Below are 22950 nucleotides of genomic sequence, written 5' to 3' on the forward strand. Positions count from 1 at the left end.
AGTATAGAGACGGGAGAGGCTGAGCCACTGGGTTTTAACCCATATACTTTGAGGGTCCACCACAAGATCATGTTGGCCCGCTGACAATAGTACTTCACCGCCAAACCACCTCTGATTTTAGAGCAGAGGAAAGTAGACCAGAGCAGTTCTGTCACGCTCATTCCTCCTGCTACCCAGGCCACTCCCACTCCATGACCTCATACTAACTTTTAGAGTTACTATATTAACGTTTAGTATTTCTTATTTCTTTCTCTGCTCCCCAGACCAGACCACTATACATGTAGTATAATAGTATTAGTTTAGTATGCCTGATATATTTACTGTGTTATAAACTGGGCGGTTCGAGCCCTGAATTCTGATTGGCTGACAGCTGTGGTATATCAGACCGTATACGAAATGTTTATTTTCCTCTCTGCTCCCCCAGGGCGGACCCACTCCATGACCAACGGTACCCTGTCCATGTCCAAGTCCCCACTGTCCAACGGCAGCTTCACCTTCGGTGGGGAACACATCCGCAGCGACGGCCAGGTGTACCACACGGTTCACAAGGATTCTGGTCTCTACAAAGACCTGCTCCACAAGATCCACCTGGGACGACTGGAGGACGACCACTCCGCCCCCACGCCAGACAACAACTACCGCCTGCTGCGTCGCAACAACAGTTACACCTGCTACACGGCCGCCATCTGTGGCATGCCGGTCCAGCCCCTGATCCGCTCCGAGTCTCGCGAGGCCCGAGAGGACAGTGAGAAGCTGGTGGGGGAGGGGGAGAGGTCGGGAAGCGTGTCCTACACCAAGAAGAGGGTCCGTTACGATAGTTACTCGTCGTACTGTAACGCCGTGGCGGAGGCCGAGATCGAGGCGGAAGAGGGCGGCGTGGAGATGAAGCTGGCGTCTGACCTGGGGGGCGAGGAGGCAGGGGCGCCCGGGGCTCCCATCCCACTGGATGACTCCGCAGAAGAGGATGAAGGGGATAAGGACAAGCCAACCGTCTACCTGCTCTTCCACTTCCTGCAGATCCTCACCGCATGCTTTGGATCCTTCGCTCACGGAGGCAACGACGTCAGGTGGGTGCTGCCCCCTGCTTCCGTCTGACTAGGGATAAGAAAGGTTGAAAACTTTCTTAAAATTCACAGGTTTTCCAGAATTTGTTTCTCCACTGTTGGATTTCTGTTGGAGTTAGTTTACTGACATTTGCAACTCTACAGCAGACAAGATGACTTCTCAATATTAAGACCATTAAGATTTAGTGTTTTTCACACAAGTACAATTTTTATCAGCCCAGCATTCGCCTTATAATCCATCAAACTAGTCTCAAACAGAAAGGAACCAGCCTGACACCGACTCCCCTCTCAAACAGAAAGGAACCTGCCTGACACAGACTCCCCTCTCAAACAGAAAGGAACCTGCCTGACACAGACTCCCCTCTCAAACAGAAAAGAACCAGCCTGACACAGACTCCCCTCTCAAACAGAAAGGAACCTGCCTGACACAGACTCCCCTCTCCCACTACAGTAACTACCATTCATCATAACACAACTACCATATCATATGTTATACACATCACTCACTATAAGTTATAGTGAGTTATTACTCAAATGTTATTGGTGACACAAATATTTAGCAGATGTTATTGCGGGTGTAGTGAAATGCTTGTGTTCCTAGCTCCAACAGTGCAGTAATATCTAACTAAATGCTTGTGTTCCAAGCTCCAACAGTGCAGTAATATCTAACTAAATGCTTGTGTTCCTAGCTCCAACAGTGCAGTAATATCTAACTAAATGCTTGTGTTCCTAGCTCCAACAGTGCAGTAATATCTAACTAAATGCTTGTGTTCCTAGCTCCAACAGTGCAGTAATATCTAACTAAATGCTTGTGTTCCTAGCTCCAACAGTGCAGTAGTATCTAACTAAATGCTTGTGTTCCTAGCTCCAACAGTGCAGTAATATCTAACTAAATGCATGTGTTCCTAGCTCCAACAGTGCAGTAGTATCTAACTAAATGCTTGTGTTCCTAGCTCCAACAGTGCAGTAATATCTAACTAAATGCTTGTGTTCCTAGCTCCAACAGTGCAGTAATACCTAACTAAATGCTTGTGTTTCTAGCTCCAACAGTGCAGTAGTATCTAACTAAATGCTTGTGTTCCTAGCTCCAACAGTGCAGTAATATCTAACTAAATGCTTGTGTTCCTAGCTCCAACAGTGCAGTAGTATCTAACTAAATGCTTGCGTTCCTAGCTCCAACAGTGCAGTAATATCTAACTAAATGCTTGTGTTCCTAGCTCCAACAGTACAGTAATATCTAACTAAATGCTTGTGTTCCTAGCTCCAACAGGGCAGTAATATCTAACTAAATGCTTGTGTTCCTAGCTCCAACAGTACAGTAATATCTAACATTTCACAACAATACACACTAATCTAAAAGTAAAAGAATGGAATTAAGAAATGTACAAATATTGGGACGAGCAATGTCGGTATCCAGAGTGTAAATATACACACGACATGGCCAAAAGTATGTGGACACCTGCTCGTCGAACTTCTCGTTCCAAAATCTATATACACTGCTCAAAAAAATAAAGGGAACACTAAAATAACACATCCTAGATCTGAATGAATGAAATATTCTTATTAAATACTTTTTTCTTTACATAGTTGAATGTGCCGACAACAAAATCACACAAAAATTATCAATGGAAATCAAATTTATCAACCCATGGAGGTCTGGATTTGGAGTCACACTCAAAATTAAAGTGGAAAACCACACTACAGGCTGATCCAACTTTGATGTAATGTCCTTAAAACAAGTCCAAATGAGGCTCAGTAGTGTGTGTGGCCGCCACGTGCCTGTATGACCTCCCTACAACGCCTGGGCATGCTCCTGATGAGGTGGCGGATGGTCTCCTGAGGGATCTCCTCCCAGACCTGGACTAAAGCATCCGCCAACTCCTGGACAGTCTGTGGTGCAACGTGACCATTTGTATGTTTTTGTCTATGGAGATTGCATGGCCCGTGTGCTCAATTTTATACACCTGTCAGCAATGGGTGCAACAGCAACATTCCTGTAGTCAGCATGCCAATTGTAGGCTCCCTCAACTTGAGACATCTGTGGCATTGTGTTGTGCACAATATTTTAGAGAAATAAGCTGTTTTTGTTGCGTATGGAACATTTCTGGGATCTTTAATTGCAGCTCATGAAACATGAGACCAAACACTTTATATGTTGCATTTATATTTTTGTTCAGTGTAGTTCAGTTACCTTGGGAACAGGAACAATGGTGAACATTCAGCTAGCGTTCAGCATGTTATTTACACAACTACACCCCCCCCCCCCCCCCCCCCTACAGTAACGCCATCGGCCCGTTGGTGGCGCTGTGGATGATCTATGACCAAGGCGGGGTGATGCAGGACGCCGCCACCCCCATCTGGTTGCTGTTCTACGGGGGAGTTGGCATCTGCTGCGGCCTCTGGGTTTGGGGGCGCCGGGTGATCCAGACCATGGGCAAGGACCTCACCCCCATCACACCTTCCAGGTGAGAGAGGAGTGGGGAGGGGTGGGGAAGGGAGGGAGGGAGGGAGGGCTCAATGATCCAGACCATGGGCAAGGACCTCACCCCCATCACACCTTCCAGGTGAGAGGGAGGAGGGAGGGCTGCATGTGACTGACTGGGAGGATGGGTAGGTGGGATGACAGACACACGTATAGGTAACAGCCAAAATAAAGTAAATGAGGGATACAAGGTGCATTCAGAAAGTATTCAGACCCCTTAATTTTTTTCCACATTTTGTTACGTTACAGCTTTGTTCTAAAAATGGATTAAAAATATATATATCATCAATATATATCACACAGTGACAAAGCAAAAACAGTTTTATTGAAATTCTTGCAAATGTATTAAAAATCAGAAATACCTTATTTACATAAATATTCAGAACCTTTGCTATGAGACTCTTAATTGAGCTCAGGTGCATCCTGTTTCCATTGATCATCCTTGAGATGTTTCTACAACTTTGAGTGGAGTCCACCTGTGGTAAATTCAATTGATTGGACATGATTTGGAAAGGCACACACCTGTCTATGTAAGGTCCCACAATTGATAGTGCATGTGAGAGCAAAATCCAAGCCATGAGGTTGAAGGAATTGTCCTTAGAGCCCCGAGACAGGATTGTTTCGAGGCACAGATCTGGGGAAGGGTGCCAAAACATTTTTGCAGCATTAAAGGTCCCCAAGAACACAGTGGCCTCCATCATTCTTAAATGGGAGAAGTTTGGAACCACCAAGATTCTACCTAGAATCTGGCATAGTTTGGCCCGGCCAAACTGAGCAATCGAGGGTGAAAAGCCTTGGTCAGGAATGTGACCAAAAACCCGATGATCACTCGGAATGAGCTCCAGAGCTCCACTGTGGAGATGGGAGAACCTTCCAGAAGGACAACCATCTAGGCAGCACTCCACCAATCAGGGCTTTATGGTAGAGTGGCCAGATGGAAGCCACTCTTCAGTAAAAAGGTACGACAGCCCGCTTGGAGTTTGCCAAAAGGCATCTAAAGGACATTATTCTCTGGTCTGATGAAACCAAGATTGAACTCTTTGGCCTGAATGCCAAGCGTCACGTCTGGAGGAAACCTTGCACCATCTCTACGGTGAAGCATGGTGGTGGCAGCATCATGCTGTGGGGATGTTTTTCAGGAACTGGGAGACTAGTTAGGATCGAGGGAAAGATTAATGGAGAAAAGTACAAGAGAGATCCTTGATGAAAACCTGCTCCAGAGCACTCAGAACCTCAGCCTGGGGGTTCACCTTCCAACAGGACAAAGACCCAAAGCACACAGCCAAGACAATGCAGGAGTGGCTTTGGGGCAAGTCTCAATGTCCATGAGTGGCCCAGCCAGAGCCTGGACATGAACCTGATCGAACATCTCTGGAGAGACCTGAAAATAGCTGTGCAGGGACGCTCCTCATCCAACCCGACTGCGTTTGAGAGGATCTGCAAAGAAGAATGGGAGAAACTTCCCAAATAAATGTGTGTCAAGCTTGTAGCGTCATACCCAAGAAGACTCGAGGCTGTAATCGCTGCCAAAGGTGCTTCAACAAAGTACTGAGTAAAGGTTCTCAATACTAATGTACAGTGCCTTGCGAAAGTATTCGGCCCCCTTGAACTTTGCGACCTTTTGCCACAATTCAGGCTTCAAACATAAAGATATAAAACTGTATTTTTTGTGAAGAATCAACAACAAGTGGTACACAATCATGAAGTGGAACGAAATTTATTGGATATTTCAAACTTTTTTAAAGATTGGGCATGCAAAATTATTCAGCCCCCTTAAGTTAATACTTTGTAGCGCCACCTTTTGCTGCGATTACAGCTGTAAGTCGCTTGGGGTATGTCTCTATCAGTTTTGCACATCGAGAGACTGAAATTATTTCCCATTCCTCCTTGCAAAACAGCTCGAGCTCAGTGAGGTTGGATGGAGAGCATTTGTGAACAGCAGTTTTCAGTTCTTTCCACAGATTCTCGATTGGATTCAGGTCTGGACTTTGACTTGGCCATTCTAACACCTGGATATGTTTATTTTTGAACCATTCCATTGTAGATTTTGCTTTATGTTTTGGATCATTGTCTTGTTGGAAGACAAATCTCCGTCCCAGTCTCAGGTCTTTTGCAGACTCCATCAGGTTTTCTTCCAGAATTGTCCTGTATTTGGCTCTATCCATCTTCCCATCAATTTGAACCATCTTCCCTGTCCCTGCTGAAGAAAAGCAGGCCCAAACCATGATGCTGCCACCACCATGTTTGACAGTGGGGATGGTGTGTTCAGCTGTGTTGCTTTTACGCCAAACATAACGTCTTGCATTGTAGCCAAAAAGTTCAATTTTGGTTTCATCTGACCAGAGCACCTTCTTCCACATGTTTGGTGTGTCTCCCAGGTGGCTTGTGGCAAACTTTAAACGACACTTTTTATGGATATCTTTAAGAAATGGCTTTCTTCTTGCCACTCTTCCATAAAGGCCAGATTTGTGCAATATACGACTGATTGTTGTCCTATGGACAGAGTCTCCCACCTCAGCTGTAGATCTCTGCAGTTCATCCAGAGTGATCATGGGCCTCTTGGCTGCATCTCTGATCAGTCTTCTCCTTGTATGAGCTGAAAGTTTAGAGGGACGGCCAGGTCTTGGTAGATTTGCAGTGATCTGATACTCCTTCCATTTCAATATTATCGCTTGCACAGTGCTCCTTGGGATGTTTAAAGCTTGGGAAATCTTTTTGTATCCAAATCCGGCTTTAAACTTCTTCACAACAGTATCTCGGACCTGCCTGGTGTGTTCCTTGTTCTTCATGATGCTCTCTGCGCTTTTAACGGACCTCTGAGACTATCACAGTGCAGGTGCATTTATACGGAGACTTTATTACACACAGGTGGATTGTATTTATCATCATTAGTCATTTAGGTCAACATTGGATCATTCAGAGATCCTCACTGAACTTCTGGAGAGAGTTTGCTGCACTGAAAGTAAAGGGGCTGAATAATTTTGCACGCCCAATTTTTCAGTTTTTGATTTGTTAAAAAAGTTTGAAATATCCAATAAATGTCGTTCCACTTCATGATTGTGTCCCACTTGTTGTTGATTCTTCACAAAAAAATACAGTTTTATATCTTTGTTTGAAGCCTGAAATGTGGCAAAAGGTCGCAAAGTTCAAGGGGGCTGAATACTTTCGCAAGGCACTGTAAATGTGATATTTCAGTAATTTCTTTTAATAGAAATTTGCCCAAAAATTCTTTACATATGTTTCTGCTTTGTCATTATGGGGTATTGTGATGTCATTATGGGTTGTTGTGATGTCATTATGGGGTATTGTGATGTCATTATGGGGTATTGTGATGTCATTATAGGGTAATGATTGATGCGGAACAACCATTTTTATACATTTTAGAATACGCCTTTAATGTAACAAAATGTGTTTTCTACCAACATCAACAAATCACCAAATTATGGAGTTTCTCGTGGAAGAATGGTGTCTCATCCCTCCAATAGAGTTGCAGACACCTGTGGAATCTGTGCCCAAAGCTCATTGAAGTTGTTGGGTCGTAGTGGCCCATCGCCCTATTAAGACACTTTATGGTGAGGTTTCCTTTATATTGGCAGTTACCTGTATGTAGCCTATATGAAATCCCAGATATGTCAATGCATACACATACTGGCATAGTGGACTTGGTGTTTCAGATTGATAGACTCATGCATGTAGAGTGGAATGCACAAACAAACTCATAGACTTCCTCTTCATACACTTTGTCTGCCTGTCTGTCTGCCTGTCTGTCTGCCTGTCTGTTTGACTGCCTGTCTGACTGCTTGCCTGTCTGACTGCTTGCCTGTCTGACTGCTTGCCTGACTGCCTGTGACTGCTTGTCTGACTGCCTGTCTGACTGCCTGTGACTGCTTGTCTGACTGCTTGTCTGACTGCCTGTCTGACTGCTTGCCTGTCTGACTGCCTGACTGCTTGCCTGTCTGACTGCCTGTCTGACTGCTTGCCTGTCTGACTGCCTGCCTGCCTGCCTGCCTGTCTGACTGACTGCCTGCCTGTCTGACTGCCTGTCTGACTGCCTGCCTGTCTGTCTGCCTGTCTGTCTGTCTGTCTGTCTGCCTGACTGCCTGCCTGTCTGACTGCCTGTCTGACTGCTTGCCTGTCTGACTGCCTGCCTGTCTGACTGCCTGTCTGACTGCCTGCCTGTCTGTCTGCCTGTCTGTCTGCCTGTCTGACTGCCTGCCTGTCTGACTGCTTGTCTGACTGCCTGTCTGACTGCTTGCCTGTCTGACTGCTTGCCTGTCTGACTGCTTGCCTGTCTGACTGCCTGTCTGACTGCCTGCCTGTCTGACTGCCTGCCTGTCTGACTGCCTGCCTGTCTGACTGCCTGCCTGTCTGTCTGCCTGTCTGACTGCCTGCCTGTCTGACTGCTTGTCTGACTGCCTGTCTGACTGCTTGCCTGTCTGACTGCCTGTCTGACTGCTTGCCTGTCTGACTGCCTGTCTGACTGCCTGATGAGTCTGCGTGAACCCTTTGTCTTCTGAACTGAACCAACCAAACACCGCTGTAGAACCACTGCTAGGAACCCAGTCCTCAACCCTTCTCTACTCTATTGTCCTGATCCTCACTATAGAACCCCTCTACTCTAGAACCCTCTGGAATCTAGATCATGGATGGGCAACTTTGATAGGGGGGGGGGTTTGGGGTCACAGAGGAAATGAAACTCATCGTGGTAGGCTGCAGTGGCTCGTGTACCCACATCCTATTTAACATGATAACTGAGGATCAATGGGCCCCGTCCTGGTTGGTAATTGGACCGTGATTACTACAAGTTTAGATAGCTGTCTGCTAGACTCATTCACCAATCTAAAGCATTTTATCTGACATGGACTGATTGAGTGACCGCTGATGCACAACCAAATGACCAAATTGTGCCTTGTGTATTTCTATTATTCTAACTTTGAACAGTAAGTTGAGACTGAGTTCCCTAGTCGGGGGGGGGGGGGGGGAATTGGTCTGCGGGTGCCTACAAAAAGGGGGCGTTGCCCATCCCTGTTCTACATCCTCAATAGAACCCTACTGGGGGGATTGATCCTAGTTCTGCTTCTTAGAACCTTGAGACTGCACTATTCCCCCTCACCATTCTTAGAACCCTACCCACCACACTAAAACGCTGCTTTTTAGAACCCTACCCACCTCACTAGAACGCTGCTTTTTAGAACCCTACCCACCACACTAGAATGCTGCTTTTTAGAACCCTACCCACCTCACTAGAACCTGCTTTTTAGAACCCTACCCACCTCACTAGAACGCTGCTTTTTAGAACCCTACCCACCTCACTAGAACCTGCTTTTTAGAACCCTACCCACCTCACTAGAACGCTGCTTTTTAGAACCCTACCCACCTCACTAGAACGCTGCTTTTTAGAACCCTACCCACCACACTAGAATGCTGCTTTTTAGAACCCTACCCACCTCACTAAAACGCTGCTTTTTAGAACCCTACCCACCTCACTAGAACGCTGCTTTTTAGAACCCTACCCACCACACTAGAATGCTGCTTTTTAGAACCCTACCCACCTCACTAGAACCTGCTTTTTAGAACCCTACCCACCTCACTAGAACGCTGCTTTTTAGAACCCTACCCACCTCACTAGAACCTGCTTTTTAGAACCCTACCCACCTCACTAGAACGCTGCTTTTTAGAACCCTACCCACCTCACTAGAACGCTGCTTTTTAGAACCCTACCCACCACACTAGAATGCTGCTTTTTAGAACCCTACCCACCTCACTAGAACCTGCTTTTTAGAACCCTACCCACCTCACTAGAACCTGCTTCATGATTCTCTGTAGTCGTCAGTAAACAAGTGTGTCTCTTCCTTGTCAACCCAGCAGAGCAGGGCTCATGTTAACCTCACTTTGACCCACAGACGGACACAAATGGATCCATCTAGTAGAGGGAGGCCAAACTGATCCAACCCTTTGTGTAAATCCCTGAAAGAACAGAGAGCTCAGCAGCCTTAGTCCTCCATCTCTCTTTCTCTTCCTGTCTCGCTTGCTCCCTCGCCATCTCCCTTTCTCGCTCTCTGTCTCCTTTCTCTCTCTCTGTCTCCCCCCTCTCTCTCTCTCTCTCTCTCTCTCTCTCTCTCTCTAACCTCCCTGCCCCCCTATATCTCTCTCTTCTTTTCTCCTCACTAATTAGTAGAGTATAGAATGTGCCCTGGTCCTCGCAGATCAAACAGGATGGGGTGGCCTGGCAAGAACATCACAGAGCTGCAGGAAGTGGGCCAATGGTGTTGCATTCTGGGAAAGGGAACACCGCAGTGGGAGTCTGGCCTCTAGTCCGCCGAGGGATGCCAGCCAGACTTTCTCCTTCTTTATCCCTTGCGATCACTACCCCCTCTTTTTCTCACTCGCTCTCTCCCTCTATCGCTCTTATTTCTGTCTGCTTCTCTTCTCTTCACTTTTGCACAATGAGTTCATTCTCCCTCTCCCCTCTCTAGCCATCTCTCTCTCCCCCCTCTAGCCATCTCTCTCTCCCCTCTAGCCATCTCTCTCTCCCCTCTAGCCATCTCTCTCTCCCCTCTAGTCATCTCTCTCTCCCCTCTAGTCATCTCTCTCTCCCCTCTAGTCATCTCTCTCTCCCCTCTAGCCATCTCTCTCTCCCCTCTCTAGCCATCTCTCTCTCCCCTCTAGCCATCTCTCTCTCCCCTCTAGCCATCTCTCTCTCCCCTCTAGTCATCTCTCTCTCCCCTCTAGCCATCTCTCTCTCCCCTCTCTAGCATCTCTCTCTCCCCTCTCTAGCCATCTCTCTCCCCTCTCTAGCCATCTCTCTCTCCCCTCTCTAGCCATCTCTCTCTCCCCTCTCTAGCCATCTCTCTCTCCCCTCTAGCCATCTCTCTCTCCCCTCTAGCCATCTCTCTCTCCCCTCTAGCCATCTCTCTCTCCCCTCTAGCCATCTCTCTCTCCCCTCTAGCCATCTCTCTCTCCCCTCTAGCCATCTCTCTCTCCCCTCTAGCCATCTCTCTCTCCCCTCTAGCCATCTCTCTCCCCCCTCTAGCCATCTCTCTCCCCTCTCTAGCCATCTCTCTCCCCTCTCTAGCCATCTCTCTCCCCTCTCTAGCCATCTCTCTCCCCTCTCTAGCCATCTCTCTCCCCTCTCTAGCCATCTCTCTCCCCTCTCTCGCCATCTCTCTCCCCTCTCTCGCCATCTCTCTCCCCTCTCTCGCCATCTCTCTCCCCTCTCTCGCCATCTCTCTCCCCTCTCTCGCCATCTCTCTCCCCTCTCTAGGCATCTCTCTCCCCTCTCTAGGCATCTCTCTCTCCCCCCTCTAGCCATCTCTCTCTCCCCCTCTAGCCATCCCCCCCCCCTCTCTCCCCTCTAGCCATCTCTCCCCCCCTCTGTCTCCCCTCTCTAGCCATCTCTCTCTCCCTCTCTAGCCATCTCTCTCTCCCCTCTCTAGCCATCTCTCGCTCCCCTCTCTAGCCAGCTCTCGCTCTCTCGCTCTTTATTTCACTAGGCAAGTCAGTTATGAACAAATTATCTTTCACAAAGACTGCCTGTTCTCTGTTGCTCTCTTGCCATCTCTCCTTGTGTCCTTCCTTCCCCCTCTCCTCCTTCCCTGTTCTCACACCCGTCTGCCGCCATCAGCCGCCAGCCTGTCTGCTGGGGATAAAGGACAATTAGCTGTGGTTCTCTATCGCTCTAAAGACTCTCCTTCCTCTAGTGGCCATTACCATGCATCTTCCTGTCTCCTCTCTTTTGGAGGGGGGGGGTGTGCTTTGATGTGTGTGTTTTGGTGTGTGTGTTTTTTGGTGTGTGTGTTAAATTTGTTTAAGCAGTGAGTAAGTCGTTTGAGCACCTAGTGTGTCGTCTTCGCCCCCCCCCCCCCCCCCCCCCCCCCCCGTGTCACCCCCCTACAGACACACTTACGTGCTATATCCAGTCTATCAGGACCCCCCCCCCCCACACACACACACACACACACACACACACACACACACACTCATGTTACATGTAGACATGTTCTGTGCGTGTCACATGACTCCCTGAAGTGGAAGTTGTAATTGTAAGGTTGTTGTTAAAAGGTTAAAGGTTATGTTATGGTGTGCTGAAAGATTACTGCTTTTTGAAGGCGTTTCTAAAAAAAACAGTTTTCCATTTCAGTTTGAATATCATTATTTACATTAAATGCATAATGAAATGTATCTTTATAATGGAAATTCCACAGGCAAAAATAGTGAACATTCAATTACCAGAACATTGAAAATGTTCCATTGTCTCTGTCAGGTCCACATTGGGTAGACATCAACAGAGAAACAGGAAATGACTATGAAATAATATTTCAGTTGTGTATATTACTTACGTTTTATGTCATGACTTTATTCATGTTCATTCCTTAAAGTCATCATCTCTGCTCAGGCAATATCAGCCAGCCAGATCATCTAGGTTATCTCTGTGCTCTCCTTAAAGTCATCATCTCTGATCAGGCAGTATCTGCCAGCCAGATCATCTAGGTTATCTCTGTGCTCTCCTTAAAGTCATCATCTCTGCTCAGGCAGTATCAGCCAGCCAGCCAGATCATCTAGGTTATCTCTGTGCTCTCCTTAAAGTCATCATCTCTGCTCAGGCAGTATCAGCCAGCCAGATCATCTAGGTTATCTCTGTGCTCTCCTTAAAGTTATCATCTCTGCTCAGGCAGTATCAGCCAGCCAGATCATCTAGGTTATCTCTGTGCTCTCCTTAAAGTCATCATCTCTGATCAGGCAGTATCTGCCAGCCAGATCATCTAGGTTATCTCTGTGCTCTCCTTAAAGTCATCATCTCTGCTCAGGCAGTATCAGCCAGCCAGATCATCTAGGTTATCTCTGTGCTCTCCTTAAAGTCATCATCTCTGCTCAGGCAGTATCAGCCAGCCAGCCAGATCATCTAGGTTATCTCTATGCTCTCCTTAAAGTCATCATCTCTGCTCAGGCAGTATCAGCCAGCCAGATCATCTAGGTTATCTCTGTGCTCTCCTTAAAGTCATCATCTCTGCTCAGGCATTATCAGCCAGCCAGATCATCTAGGTTCTCTGTGCTCTCCTTAAAGTCATCATCTCTGCTCAGGCAGTATCGGCCAGCCAGCCAGCCAGACCATCTAAGGATATCTCTGTGCTGCCCATACGGTACTGTCTGTAGTCATGCTATTTAGCTAGGCTAGCCTGCCTAAGTATTCTGCAGAGCTGTCTGAGGAAATCATTATTCTAGTTCTTCAGAGTAGATAAGGCGCACTTTCACAAACAGTCTCTGTCCCTCTCGTCGTTGTGTAGGTTTATCTCTCATGCGGTCTGTGTGTGTATCTATTCTAACGTAGCAGGCATAAAAGTGTATCCTTCCAGAGATCTGTATATAATGAGGAGATGCTCATGTCTCCGTCCTAACGATGGGGAGTCATTGGCGCGAAGGCAGGCGACAAACGTAGGTCCAAAATAAACCCATAGGAACGCATTGAAACCCATCGATACCCATTTGACAGATTTTTGGTGAGAGTGAAAGCTTCCTCTCAGATCCCTCTCTATCAGAGACTGAAAAACTAGCGCAATGGATTATGGTCATTGTAGTTAATTATCACGTTTCTGCACTGAACTAGGTTGAATCTTTGCTTAATGAAAACTCCAACTCCCTTCTGTTGTGAATAATTTTATTTCCTTCTAGAGAAACCGCGCGTTTGGTTCACACAAAAAAAACGGAACTAAATGAAATTCAAGTAACGGAATCGAAGTCAGTTAATCACTCAGCAATAGTCACTGTGTCAGTCTTATGTGAACGCCTGTCTGTCTGTCATATGTGAAAATCTGTCTGTCTGTCTTATGTGAAAGCCTGTCTGTCTTATGTGAAAGCCTGTCTGTCTGTCTTATGTGAATGTCTGTCTGCCTGTCTGTCTGTCTTATGTGAAAGCCTGTGTGTGTGCTTCTGTGTGTGACTTGTGTGAAAGCCTGTCTGTGTGTGCGTCTGACTGTGTGTGTGAGCGAGTGAGGGAGATATGACTTCTGTGAAGGCCTGTGAGTGTGTGTGTGTGCTTCCGTGTGTGACTTGTGTGAAAGCCTGTCTGTGTGTGTGAGCGAGTGAGGGGGATATGACTTCTGTGAAGGCCTGTGTGCGTGAGTGCCTGTGAAGGCCTCCTGTGTGTTTTTGATTCTGTAGAAAGGCAGGACACTGACGGTTAAGGATGTCTCTCTACCCCCCTCTCTCCTCTTCACAGTGGATTCACTATAGAGCTGGCTTCAGCGCTCACTGTTGTGTTTGCTTCCAATATCGGAATCCCAGTCAGTACCACACACTGCAAGGTACGACCCAGGCTGGTGGACCGCCTACCAGCCACATCTCACCCTTACACTCACATGGCATGTTGGTGTGGTGTGGATTTTATTTCACCTTTTATTTCACCAGGTAGGCCACAGTTGAGAACATGTTCTCATTTACAACTGCGACCTGGCAGGTGTATAGGTGTGGTGTGTAGGTGTGGTGTGTTTGTTCCCACAGGTGTGCTGTTTGCTGAACGTCTCAAAAGGCTGGGCTGCCTCGCTCCTGCAATCTTACAACTCCTCCTTGTCTCACTTCTCTTCTCTGTGTTTTTGTACCCCTCCATCTCTCTCTCTCTCTCTCTCTCTCTCTCTGTCTCTCTGTCTCTCTCTCTCCCTCTATTCCATCTATTCAGTGGTTTTTGCGTTGAAGTAATGAGTGCTCTGTCAGTGCTTGTTGCTTCTAATGTGGGCATCCCAATAAGCTCCACCCACTGCAAGGTATTGGCGTGCTGGTTGGTTAGTGAAGCCGTGTAGCTCCTCCCATCAGCTTCACTAGACTGAATCTGAGCCAATCACAACTCTCCGAGTTGCGGCTTTGACCCCTTGTGCACTTTTCCTCCAGCTGTGATTGGTTAAGGTCTGAGGGCTCCAATGAGATTACTTAATTCTTACCATCACACACAACGCCTGGCAGAAGTCGCGAATATCCATCCATGTAATAGTTAGCAGAGTTCACTCACCTACCTGATATTGACATGTTTTAAATCATCCCAATGTGTCTGAAACAGCATTGTGTAGCTCAGTGGGATTGTGTTAAGTAATGACGTTACCTAATGCAACATTTTAGTGAAATCTTAGTTCCTGAATGAATGAAACGCGCCAGGCAGACCAATCATAACACCACTCCTCTCATTTAATTAGCCACTCCAGTCTTGTGCTATTCAGTGGTGACTCGGGATTGTGTCCCAAATGGTATCCTATCCCCTATATAGTGCACTACATTTAACCGGGGGCCCCAGAAGGCTCTATGAAGGGAATAGGGTGCCATTTGGAACATATTGAGAAAAGAGTGTAGTTGCACACTCTAGCCAGCAGATCCAACTCACTTCCTGACTGCCGCGCTAGGGTCAAACGGACTTCCTGACTGCCCCGCTAGGGTCAAACGGACTTCCTGACTGCCCCGCTAGGGTCAAACGGACTTCCTGACTGCCGCGCTAGGGTCAAACGGACTTCTTGACTGCCGCTTTAGGGTCAAACGGACTTCCTGACTGCCGCGCTGGGGTCAAACGGACTTCCTGACTGCCGCGCTGAGGTCAAACGGACTTCCTGACTGCCGCGCTGGGGTCAAACGGACTTCCTGACTGCCGCGCTGGGGTCAAACGGACTTCCTGACTGCCGCGCTGGGGTCAAACGGACTTCCTGACTGCCGCGCTGGGGTCAAACGGACTTCCTGACTTCCCCGCTGGGGTCAAACGGACTTCCTGACTGCCGCGCTGGGGTCAAACGGACTTCCTGACTGCCGCGCTGGGGTCAAACAGACTTCCTGACTGCCGCGCTGGGGTCAAACGGACTTCCTGACTGCCGCGCTGGGGTCAAACGGACTTCCTGACTGCCGCGCTGAGGTCAAACGGACTTCCTGACTGCCGCGCTGGGGTCAAACGGACTTCCTGACTGCCGCGCTGGGGTCAAACGGACTTCCTGACTGCCGCGCTGGGGTCAAATGGACTTCCTGACTGCCGCGCTGGGGTCAAACGGACTTCCTGACTGCCCCGCTGGGGTCAAACAGACTTCCTGACTGCCGCGCTGGGGTCAAACGGACTTCCTGACTGCCGCGCTGGGGTCAAACGGACTTCCTTTGTAGATGAAGACCCTGAGGAGAAGACGGCACGAGATATGGCTCAGGGAAAACGTACGTCAATCCAGGGATGAGGAATGCTTTGATCTCCGAATGACCTCATTATCCCAACTGTTACTAGTGCCGCTGTACGCATACGGGTCGCATCTGCTGGCTACTGTACACGCTAGAGCTCTGACTCAACTGTTTCATTGAGCAATATTTCAGCAACGGACTTGGCCAAGTCAGGCCATTCCTTTAGGTACATATGTCATCAGCTGGGGGAAAATGCTCAAGAAACAAAACTGTATTTTCAATTGATTTAAAAAAAATAATAAAAAAAGCTAAATTCACTAAAATCAACCTGATGCTAAACCATTTCTCCTGATTTCTCTCCTCCACTCCCTTGGTAGCAGTAGGCCTTAACTCTCTTTAACATGCTAATAGCTAGCTATGTCTGTCGTATGATTGTGATGTCCGTATTGTCTCTCTGGTGATTGGTTGATTTGTTAAAGACCACTGACCAATTAATCAGAGGTTGCTCTCGTCTAAACTCACGATCGGGGTCATATTCATTAGGGCACACCGTAGGAAAAAAAAAAAAACATTTTGAAACGGAAATGGAAAACTAGCTTTTCTTATTGCACAAATCCAATAAGTATAATTGTAGTTTTGTTCTGTTTGCATCCTAATGACCACGACCCTGATGTCACCAAGGTGGCCTCTACCAAGACCTGTGTAGTGTGTGAGTATAGAAAAGATTGCAGGTTTTTGGGGGGGGGGGGGGGACCATTCAGTTTGAACCCAGTTCAATAACGAGAAATTCCCTACTTCCGTTATTAAACTAATACATGTCTGAGATAACTCCCTAACCCCTGTAAAAAAAAACTGCTATGATGATGTGCAGTGACTAGTTCGCAAGCTCAATTCCCGTCAGCGTCATATAATATCCGCGTTTCAGACCGACTACAGTGCCGGTCGTCTACCAGATCTCAACGCCTGGATAAGGGGTTTAACCTATCGGCTTACCATATCATATGATACAGCCATTCGATGCCAGACTGTGCAGTTGATGACATCATGCAACCATTGGTTAATGGTCGTAGTGCGGCTGCAAATGTAATCTGTCTGGAACGCGCCCATTCTCACAACGCTGAGTTAGCTAGATTCCGACTAAGTTGCTCACGGCCACACAGATTCTCTGGTTGCTTTTTACAGAGGCAGCCAAATTCTGTTCATCGGATCAGATATATATATATATATTTTTTTTTTTTTCAATAATTGGGAAAAGGATTGGAATTGGGCTGTGAAACATGGGCAGTCCCTCCTGACCCAGTCCAGATTTAGACTGCTACACACACACACACACACACACAACCGATTTAGACTGCCACTCTTTGCGTCACAGGGCTGCTACCTCGGGTTACACTGGTCGTATAAGACCAGTCCTCTCTGCTCTCAGTACTTCCCCATAGAGGGCCTAACACACACACACACACTCTGTCCCGCCCTTCCGCCACACATATGGAGCATGCTTGGATGTGTCACTGTACATGTAAATCACATAATCCAGCACACTAATTCCACTGGGAATTACAGACCTCGAGTTGTTTTTATTGTAAGTTTGATCATAAAGTATTTCATGTAAATATATGAGATCAGAAATGTGCTGTTGTGGAAACCTGAACATTGCATAAGTATGCACTGAAGGAAACATGCACAATCACACACACATTCAGATATTTATTGATTTGGGTGGATTCCATTTTGGGTGGATTCCATTTTGGGTGGATTCCATTTTGGGTGGATTCCATTTTGGGTGGATTCCATTTTGGGTGGATTCCATTTTGGGTGGATTCCATTTTGGGTGGATTCCATTTTGGGTGGATTCCATTTTGGGTGGATTCCATTTTGGGTGGATTCTTCCATTTTGGGTGGATTCCATTTTGGGTGGATCCCATTTTGGGTGGATCCCATTTTGGGTGGATTCCATTTTGGGTGGATTCTATTTTGGGTGGATTCTATTTTGGGTGGATTCCATTTTGGGTGGATTCCATTTTGGGTGGATTCCATTTTGGGTGGATTCCATTTTGGGTGGATTCCATTTTGGGGTGGTGAAATCAGAAACTAAAATGGGTAACTTCAGTCTTCAACAGACTGATATGAAGAAACCTACAAATAGAAGTGGTAAAATCAACTGTCACTACTAACCTAGGAGATTTCACGTTAGTGGTCTGTCACCAACCAACACTGGTGCTTTTAGGCTCGCAGCAGGCTTTTGTTCCATCCCTGCATTAACTAACGCACCTGACTCTCAGGTCAGGTCTTGAGCAGTTAGTTGTTCAGGGCTGCACAGTCTTCTCCTGGACCAGGTTTGGTGGACCAGGACCACTGGCTGAACTCATATAAATATATATATATGTAATACATTCTGTGCTGCCGTTAATTTTGTTCTCCCCCCTCCCCCCTCCATGGTGACCAGGTGGGCTCGGTGGTAGCGGTTGGCTGGATCCGCTCCAAGAAGGCGGTTGATTGGCGGTTGTTCCGTAACATCTTCCTGGCGTGGTTCGTCACGGTGCCAGTGGCGGGGCTGTTCAGCGCCGCGGTCATGGCCCTGTTCGTCTACGGCATCCTCCCTTACGTCTGAGGAAGCGAGGAGAGAGGGAGAAAAGACGAGATGGAGGGAGAGGGGATGGTAAAAGAAAGAGGAGATGCAACGAATGGGGCGGTTAATTAAACTGTCTAGAGGGTAGAAGGAAAGAGTTAGATTACACGCCTGGGTTCTGGTCCTGAAGAGGGTTAGATCACACGCTGCCTGGGTTCTGGTCCTGAAGAGGGTTAGATCACACGCTGCCTGGGTTCTGGTCCTGAAGAGGGTTAAGATCACACGCTGCCTGGGTTCTAGTCCTGAAGAGGGTTAAGATCACACGCTGCCTGGGTTCTAGTCCTGAAGAGGGTTAAGATCACACGCTGCCTGGGTTCTAGTCCTGAAGAGGGTTAAGATCACACGCTGCCTGGGTTCTAGTCCTGAAGAGGGTTAAGATCACACGCTGCCTGGGTTCTGGTCCTGAAGAGGGTTAAGATCACACGCTGCCTGGGTTCTAGTCCTGAAGAGGGTTAAGATCACACGCTGCCTGGGTTCTGGTCCTGAAGAGGGTTAAGATCACACGCTGCCTGGGTTCTAGTCCTGAAGAGGGTTAAGATCACACGCTGCCTGGGTTCTAGTCCTGAAGAGGGTTAAGATCACACGCTGCCTGGGTTCTAGTCCTGAAGAGGGTTAAGATCACACGCTGCCTGGGTTCTAGTCCTGAAGAGGGTTAAGATCACACGCTGCCTGGGTTCTAGTCCTGAAGAGGGTTAAGATCACACGCTGCCTGGGTTCTAGTCCTGAAGAGGGTTGGATCACATGGGTTCTGGTCAAGAGACTTGTTGACTTCTATGCTGAAGAAATCTTGTTTTTATTTTTTTATTTTTTTGCATAAAGAAAAACTAATATGTTCAATCTTATAAAACAACCTGCTGTACAGATGCATATTACGGACAGTCGCGTTAAGACACTAGGATTCTACTGTTTTACAGGCAATAATATGAAAAGACAAATGCAGTCAACACAATGTTTCGGTCATCACTAGTTAACACAGTTAAAATAATATTTTATCTTTATATATATATATATCAATATATCTTTCATTGCGTTAATAGCGGTTGCCTGCAGTAGGAGACAACAGTGTAGTCGGTTCAGTAGCTATCCTTAATGCCCAAAATATATATATATTTTCTACAATATGCTTTAGCTTTAAAACAAAAGATGTGTGTTATTCAACCAAACCACTCTGACCCCTTCATGGCCTACCTATACCTTTTTACCGCCCTTACATGCTAAACAGGAAGGTAGGTCTTGTTGCCACGGCGACCATAAAACCCTCCCAGGGTGCTGGGATTGCAAAACATTTCTGTTTTTTCCAAATGTACAGTACCAGTCAAAAGTTTGGACACGCCTACTAATTCAAGGCTTTTTCTTTATTTTTATTATTTTCTACATTGTACAATAATAGTGGAGACATCAAAACTATGAAATAACACATTATGGAATCATGTAGTAACCAGAAAAGTGTTAAACAAATCAAAATGTATTTGAGATTCTTCAAAGTAGCCACCCTTTGCCTAGATGACAGCATTGCACACTCTTGGCATTCTCTCAACCAGCTTCACCTGGAATGCTTTTCCAACAGTCTTGAAGGAGTTCCCACATATGCTGAGTACTTTCTTCACTCTGCAGTCCAACTCATCCCAAACCATCTCAATTGGGTTTAGGTCGGGTGATTTTGGAGGCCAGGTCATCTGATGCAGTACTCATCACTCTCCATATTAGTGAAATAGCCCTTGCACAGCCTGGAGGTGTGTTGGATCATTGTCCTGTTGGAGAAAAAAAATGATAGTCCCACTAAACACAAACCAGATGGGATGGTGTATCTGCAGAATGATGTGGAAGCCATGCTGGTTAAATGTGCCTTGAATTCTAAATAAATCACAGACAGTGTCACCAGCAAAGCACCATCACACCTCCTCCTCCTTGCTTCCCAGTGGGAACCACACATGCTGATATCATCCGTTCACCTACTCTGCTTCTCACAAAGACATGGCGGTTGGGACTAAAAATCTCACATTTGGACTCATCAGACCAAAGGACAGATTTCCACCATTTATTTGGGCTGCAATTTCTGAGGCTGGTAACTCTAATGAACTTACTCATCATAGCACTTGATGGTTTTTGCGACTGCACTTGAAGAAACTTTAAAAGTTCTTGAACATTTTCTGTATTGACTGACCTTCATGTCTTAAAGAAATTATGGACTGTCGTTTCTCTTTGCATATTTGAGCTGTTCTTGCCATAATATGGACTTGGTCTTTTACCAAATAGGTTTATCTTCTGTATACCACTCCTACCTTGTCACAACACAACTGATTGGCTCAAACACATTAAGAAGGAAAGAAATTTCACAAATGATCTTTTAACAAGGCACACCAGTTAATTGAAATGCATTCCAGGTGACTACCTCATGAAGCTGGTTGAGAGAATGCCAAGCGTGCAAAGCTGTCATCAAGGCAAAGGGTGGCTACTTTGAAGAATCTCAAATATAAAATATATTTTGATTTGTTTAACACTTTTCTGGTTACTACATGATTCCATATGTTTTATTTCATAGTTTTGATGTCTTCACTATTATTCTACAATGTAGGAAATAGTCAAAATAAAGAAAAACCCTTAAATGAGTAGGTGTATCTAAACTTTTGACAGGTACTGTATACAGTATATATTTTGTTGTTGTATTTTATTAGGATCCCTACAAGATATTGCTGAAGCATCAGCTACTCTTCCTGGGCTCCACATGAAACATGACATCATACAGAACATTCATTGACAAGAACAGATGTTACCATAGAAACCAGTTACCAGAAGATGGCCCAGTTGAACTGCGTTCTGTGTGTTTGTTTTAAAGATGGATACCCAGTTTTTTTTAATGTGTTCTATATTGTCATTTGTACTGTAAACTATCATGGGGTTTTGCGTATTTTAGATTTGTATTTTGTCTTTTATGAATACTTTTTGTTTTCACTCTGGGTGAGGTATAGAATACACCCGTTATTCTGTCTGACCGTTTCATTTATTATTTCACATTTTAACTGAGCACATGGGGGGGGGGGCGCGCTTTCTCATTTTGTTAATTTCAGAATAATATTTGACCAAAGATCCTGGGGAATCCCTTTTTTTTAATCAGTTTCTGAACCATCACTTAAAAAAAAAAACGATTTGACTATTTGCAGCAGTTTAACAAAAAAACGGTTTCCTTCCTGTAGTGAACTGGATATTCTCTTGTGTTCCAAGTACAGTATTAGAGGTGTGTGTGTGTGTGTGTGTGTGTGTGTTGGGTAGGACAGCTCAACACCAAGCCAAAGTAAGCTGCCGTACTTGCTGTCATAGCAACATGCCAATATCACACAGACACGTCAAAGTGTAGCAGCAGCCAAAATACTGACACACACACACGCACACACACACACCGCCTTTATAAGCCCCCATACCAGTTAGTCACCTGTATTCAGACTACACACACACACACACACCGCCTTTATAAGCCCCCATACCAGCTAGTCACCTGTATTCAGACTACACACACACACACACACACACACACACACCGCCTTTATAAGCCCCCATACCAGTTAGTCACCTGTATTCAGACTACACACACACACACACACCGCCTTTATAAGCCCCCATACCAGTTAGTCACCTGTATTCAGACTACACACACACACACTTTGCCTTTATAAGCCCCTATAACAGCTAGTCACCTGTATTCTGGCTACACACACACACACACACACACACCACCCAGCAGTATGTTCAGGCCCACTGGTGTGGTCTGTTGTATATCCCAGCCCTCTGAGACAATACTGGAGGATGTATTTACTGTTAATATATGGATCAGGGTGACTTCCTGTTTGTTCAAGTGAAATAACCTAAACTAGCAGGTGTTAAAAAAAGACACCTTGAACAGAGTCCCCACAGTTTTGTTTTCTCTCCAGGGGAAACAGAAGTTAGGTTGAAAAATCCAGTATCCGGTGACCAGTGTTCGAACCAGCTCAACAGTATAGTAGTCACACACCATCTCTGTCTAGACTCTAGATTGACCCCCCCCCCCCCCCCTCTCCCTATAGATGCAACCCCAAGGGGGGGGGTTTGGTCAGACATCATGTCATTGTGAGAGAAAGGATCATATCAGTGATGTCCCTTCCCCCCCCCTTTTTTTCTGTCTTTGTCCCTGTCCCAAATGGTACCCTTGGTTACCTATATAGTGCACTACCCCATAGGACTCAAGTTAAACGTAGTGTACTATGTAAAGAATAGGGTGCCATTTGGGGCATTTAGTCTTCCTCTGTTGTAGCTTCAGACCGTTGTTTTAAGGAAGACCCAACAGAACAGGTTATGAGATTCAACACCCCCCACCCCACCCCAGGCATCTGGGTAGCCATGTTGTTAACAAAGAGAATTTGATGATGTCATTGTGCTAGGGTAAGGTTCTATGGGAGAGGGGCAGAACTGTTATATCCTGGCAGTGTAGGAGCTGATATCAGTAGTATTATTAGGGGGGATGATATCAGTAGTGTTATTGGGGGGATGATATCAGTAGTGTTATTGGGGGGGGGGATATCAATAGTGTTATTGGGGGGGATGATATCAGTAGTGTTATTGGGGGGGGGGGTGATATCGGTAGTGTTATTGGGTAGGGGAGGATTGGGACGATA

General features: G+C 46.3%; 1 protein-coding gene across 7 annotated transcripts in view; it reads left to right on the plus strand.

The window, feature by feature from the left end:
* The window catches only part of LOC110535134 (sodium-dependent phosphate transporter 2), a 130014-nt gene extending 108721 nt beyond the window's left edge, over nt 1-21293 (plus strand). For 4 of the 7 annotated variants that reach the window (XM_036936487.2, XM_036936490.2, XM_036936488.2 and 1 more), the window contains exons 8-11: nt 425-1067; nt 3344-3529; nt 13763-13847; nt 18122-21293. In XM_036936487.2, coding sequence (XP_036792382.2) covers nt 425-1067; nt 3344-3529; nt 13763-13847; nt 18122-18286 — 1079 coding nt within the window. In that variant the 3' untranslated portion in view covers nt 18287-21293. Of the gene's footprint in view, nt 1-424; nt 1068-3343; nt 3530-13762; nt 13848-14218; nt 14304-18121 lie in introns of all 7 variants that reach the window. The other 3 variants (XM_036936491.2, XM_090191247.1, XM_036936492.2) reach the window with 2 other exon arrangements.
* Nucleotides 21294-22950: the final 1657 nt, after the last annotated feature.

This window comes from Oncorhynchus mykiss, chromosome 11 (assembly GCF_057628025.1).
Source record: "Oncorhynchus mykiss isolate SJ-2025 chromosome 11, ASM5762802v1, whole genome shotgun sequence".
In the NCBI taxonomy this organism is placed as follows: Eukaryota; Metazoa; Chordata; class Actinopteri; order Salmoniformes; family Salmonidae; genus Oncorhynchus; species Oncorhynchus mykiss.